This window comes from Merops nubicus, unplaced genomic scaffold, assembly GCF_000691845.1.
Source record: "Merops nubicus isolate BGI_N331 unplaced genomic scaffold, ASM69184v1 scaffold30205, whole genome shotgun sequence".
Classification (NCBI taxonomy): domain Eukaryota; kingdom Metazoa; phylum Chordata; class Aves; order Coraciiformes; family Meropidae; genus Merops; species Merops nubicus.
This window is the reverse complement of record NW_008610778.1, coordinates 1-4,036: the sequence shown is the minus strand read 5'-3', so window position 1 is coordinate 4,036 and position 4,036 is coordinate 1. Positions and strand designations below refer to the sequence as shown.

Genomic DNA, 4,036 nt, shown 5'->3' with positions numbered 1-4,036 from the left:
AAGCCAGAGCCAGGCACAGCCAGCCCCCAGAGTCAGCCTGCACTGCTGCCTGTGGCTCCTGCTGCCACCCCAGGGAAGATGACCCAGTGTGCCACCCCCTGCCCTCACCTCCTCTCCCGTCCCCTGCATGATCTCCACCGGGATGGAGTAGATCTTGTTGTGCATCTCCACGCCGCGCCTCATCCCGTTCCTCACACGCACCAGCAGCACACGGAAGTTGGTGCCCCCCAGGTCCAGGGCAAGGAAATCTCCTTTTTCTGAAACACGAGAGAGAATCATGAGGAGAAAGATCCCAGCGAGGAGCATCCTGCACGTGGCACCCAGCTGATGTGAATCTGCCCTCCTGCAAGAGGACCAGAAACCAAGACCTGGCTGGGAATGGAGAACGGTACGTGCAGGTATGAAGGTGGTGGAGAGGTTTGCTCCAGACTTGGGGAGGCCACAGGGCTTCAAGCCAAGGGGCAGGTCCACACCCAAGCCACTGACAGAACTGGGAGCACAGCCCAGAACAATGGTGGTGAGAAACCTGTGGTGGTGAAAGCCCCAGAGAAAGGCAGGCTTTGTGTTAAGTCAGGTGCAGAACATTCTGGAGGCTCAGCTGCTTTTCCCACTATCATACTGGAGGCTAAAAACCTTTGAGCCACTACCACCACTAAGAGGGAACTGGCCACGGCAGGGGTCCCAGCCTGGCCTGGTGCAGTGCAGGTGGGGGAGCAGCAGTGCAGGGGGGGGGAAGCTGGGAATGGAGAATGGTACGTGCAGGTATGAAGGTGGGGGGGACACGTCTCCGGCCGATGGGGGACACACGTCTGCCCGCAGGGGTGCTGCATCACCTGTCCCATCGGGAGTCGAGCACACGTAGGTGGGCAGCATCTTCACCGTGGCCTCTGCGTGCGTCTCCTTGCCCAGCCCCTTCTCCATCTCCATCCGCATCCTTTGTTTCACCTCCAGGAGCTGTTCGTGGCTCAGCTTGAGCGGCTCCAGGATCTTCTGCCGTGCCTTGTGCTGGGCGGCCAGCCTGTAGGCCACCGCCGTCACCATGGCCGCGCCCTTCCCGCTCCCGTCCTCCGAGCGCACGAAGCGGATCTCGCAGTCGGGCAGCAGCTTCCGCACCGTCTTGTGGAGGCGCCGGGCGAAGCTGCAGGGGAGAGAGAGGACCATGGGTGACGACCACCTAGGAGGACCATGGGTGATGACCACCTAGGAGGACCATGGGTGATGACCACCTCAGAGGACCATGTGTCACAACCACCAAAGAGGACCATGGATGACAACCACCAAAGAGGAGCATGGGTGACGGCCACTTAGGAGGACCATGGGTGATGATTGCCTAGGAGGACCATGGGTGATGCAGGGTTGTAAACAACTGGGCCCCCTTTGGGACCCAAACAGAGACTGAAACATCTGGCCATGCCCTGCTCGTGCCGAGCTTCAGCCACTGCCAGCAGGAACCCATTTGAGCTCTCGCCCTGCCCACCAGCCCTGCCCACCAGCCCTGCCCAGCCTCGTGGACTCACTGAGGATGCTTCTTGTAGACGGAGCCGTCCACGCCCACCGTGGACCGCAGGCGCTCCACTCCCTTGTTCTCCTTGATGCGGCGCAGCACGGCCGCCAGGGTGGCCCCGCACAAGTTGGCCGAGCGGGTGGAGACGATCTGGCAGATGCGGTGGGTGGCCACACAATCCTCATGAGACGGCTCCAGACCCAGCTTGGTGAGGATCTCATGGGCCTTCTGCAGCCCTTCTTTCTCCCTGCACATCAAAGAACAAAAAAGGATTCATGCCTGGAAATCCAGCTTTAGCCATCTGAAGTGTCCTGGTTTGCTCGGCAGACAGCCTTGTGGTGGGTCCTGTTTTAGGTGGGCTGGGACCCCAGGAAACCATCTGGATCCTGCTTACTTCTCAATAGCGGAGACATATCTGGTCTCAAAGTGGCCGGTAGTGAGCAGATCCGGTGTGAGCCTTCCTCCAAACAAGAGCCCTTCCTTGGCCATCTTCACCAGGATGAGTCTGACCAGCTCTCCCATGTACATCCCACTGATCATCTTCTCAAACCTGCCAATGGGGGAAGCACAAGATCTGTTTTGCTGCACGTGCCATGGGGTAGTCACAGGTTGACCTTAAAAACAGCTGGCAGCCAGGCCCAAATGCAATCGAAGTAATCTCTTTCCAGAGTAATCTCTTCCTCCCACCACTGAGAAAATAAAGCCATGCTGGCACAACCACCATTCTTCAAGGAGAACCTACAACTACCTGCAGGTCTGTCAGTTTGCAGAGACCTCCCCCCACATCCCACCCATGCTGCCAGAAGCCATCTGGGGAATGGGAGGTCTGTAGGGCTTGGCTGTGGACATTAGGTGGTGGCGTTGCCCTTGGCTGGCCCATAATGTCACTGGCCGGGGGGAGGGGGGCTCTGCACTGCGGTGAACGGCTGGCGAGGGGAGCGGGCGGCGGGCGCGTCGGTTGGGCCAACCCAAACCTGTGAGGCAGCCCCTGCTTGCCCCTCGTGGCTGGCACAGCAGAGGACACGGTGACCTAGTTAACCAGGATGACCTCTTCGGCCCCTGTGCCGCCGCGCGGGGGAAGGACAATGCAGCGCGAGCCTCGAGCCTGCGCCAAGAATCCGCTCACAGCTGTTTGCCGGGGTTGAGCGAGCCCATGTCGATCTCGCGGTCGAACTCCGTGCGGATGTCGTTGAGGACGCCGTCGTCGCCAAACGCCCCCCACTCCATGTTGATGCACATCCGCCCTTCGTCCCCCTCCACCAGGTCAATGTGTCTCATCTCCTCCATGTAGCAGGCGTTGGTACCGGTACCTTAACCAAGCACGGGGAGGTGGTGAGAGAGGACTCTGCCCTTCCCGTATTCCCCATAATGAGCAACAGCCAAACGTCCCACAGAAAGTGAAGATGGAGGAAAACAAACATTGGGCAATGCTGGTTTTCTAGAGCCGCTATTCCCTTTCTTTTCCCTCCCAAAAGACCCTGAAACCTGCAAGAAATATGATCTCATGGAGAGATGGACCCCAATTCTTCTCCCTTGCTCACCAACAATGAGGCCAACTTCACAGTTATGATCATCATAGCCACAGGTCATCATGGTGCCAACGGTGTCATTCACCACAGCCACGATGTCTATGTCAAAGTCCTGAGATGGTGGAGAGGAGAGAGATTGAGTCAGTGTGGCCAAACCAGACCAACACATCTCTGCTGTCATGGGGGAGCTGAGGTGTGGAGCCTTAAGTATCCCATGCAAGGACACCCCCCCAGCCCAGGAGGTGACGGACTGGCCCAGCCTCTTACCCCTCTTTTCTTGATGGACTTGCGCAGCATCGACACCACATCCTTCCCCTCCACGCTGCTGCATTTGAACCCCTTTGTCCATGTCACGAGGATGCTCTGCGGAGAAACGGCAAAAGGAATGCTCAGAGGACAGACACACCACGCCACAGGGCTCCAGGGCAAGTTATGGCGCGGGGGGCAGACACGCCAAGCGACAGGGCTCCAGGGCTCCCCAGCGCCAGGCGAGGGCCAGAGGGACGCACAGCTCAGCCAGTGCCCCGTTATCAGCTCGCCAGCTGCTATCAGCAATGGTTTCCCTGTCTCCGTGGGGAGCCGCTCGCTGCTGCCAGGAGCCAGCGTGAGTCCCGTGACTGCGTTTTGTGGATGCCTGGAGCAAAACCTGCTCCTGAGCCTGCAGAGAGCTCCTTGAGCCACTGCTGTAGGGTGGGGGTCTCGCTGTCCCCGTGGCCGGAGGCACCAGGTGGCCCCACCCAGCAGAGCTGCCCCATTCACCTGGCTGGAGGCCGAGCTGAGCCTGGGGGGAAGGGAAAGGACTCGACTGCATTGGCAGCCTCCAGCCCTAGAGTCCCGGATGCCTTGGCGAGGTGAACGCCTGCCCTGCACTGAGGCACAGAGAGAACCAAAGTGCCTGTGGTAACCATGGGCAGATGCTTCCTCTACCAGCCTTTTTGGTTTTCATTTTCTTCCTCCTAGCCCCACATCTACCCGAGGAAAGCATTACTCCTCCTCCTCGTGA

At 59.2% G+C, this 4,036-nt stretch overlaps 1 protein-coding gene across 1 annotated transcript in view; it reads right to left on the bottom strand.

Annotated features, from left to right (window-relative positions):
• HK2 (hexokinase 2) overlaps positions 1 to 3,396 on the bottom strand; it is a gene marked incomplete at its 5' end in the record, with an annotated part of 7,859 nt that extends 4,463 nt beyond the window's left edge. Inside the window, 7 exons of the mRNA XM_008941017.1 lie at positions 109 to 257; positions 834 to 1,138; positions 1,518 to 1,751; positions 1,899 to 2,054; positions 2,631 to 2,814; positions 3,046 to 3,145; positions 3,301 to 3,396. Of these exons, the coding sequence (XP_008939265.1) occupies positions 109 to 257; positions 834 to 1,138; positions 1,518 to 1,751; positions 1,899 to 2,054; positions 2,631 to 2,814; positions 3,046 to 3,145; positions 3,301 to 3,396 (1,224 nt within the window). The remainder of the gene's footprint in view (positions 1 to 108; positions 258 to 833; positions 1,139 to 1,517; positions 1,752 to 1,898; positions 2,055 to 2,630; positions 2,815 to 3,045; positions 3,146 to 3,300) is intronic.
• Between the last annotated feature and the right edge of the window lie 640 nt (positions 3,397 to 4,036).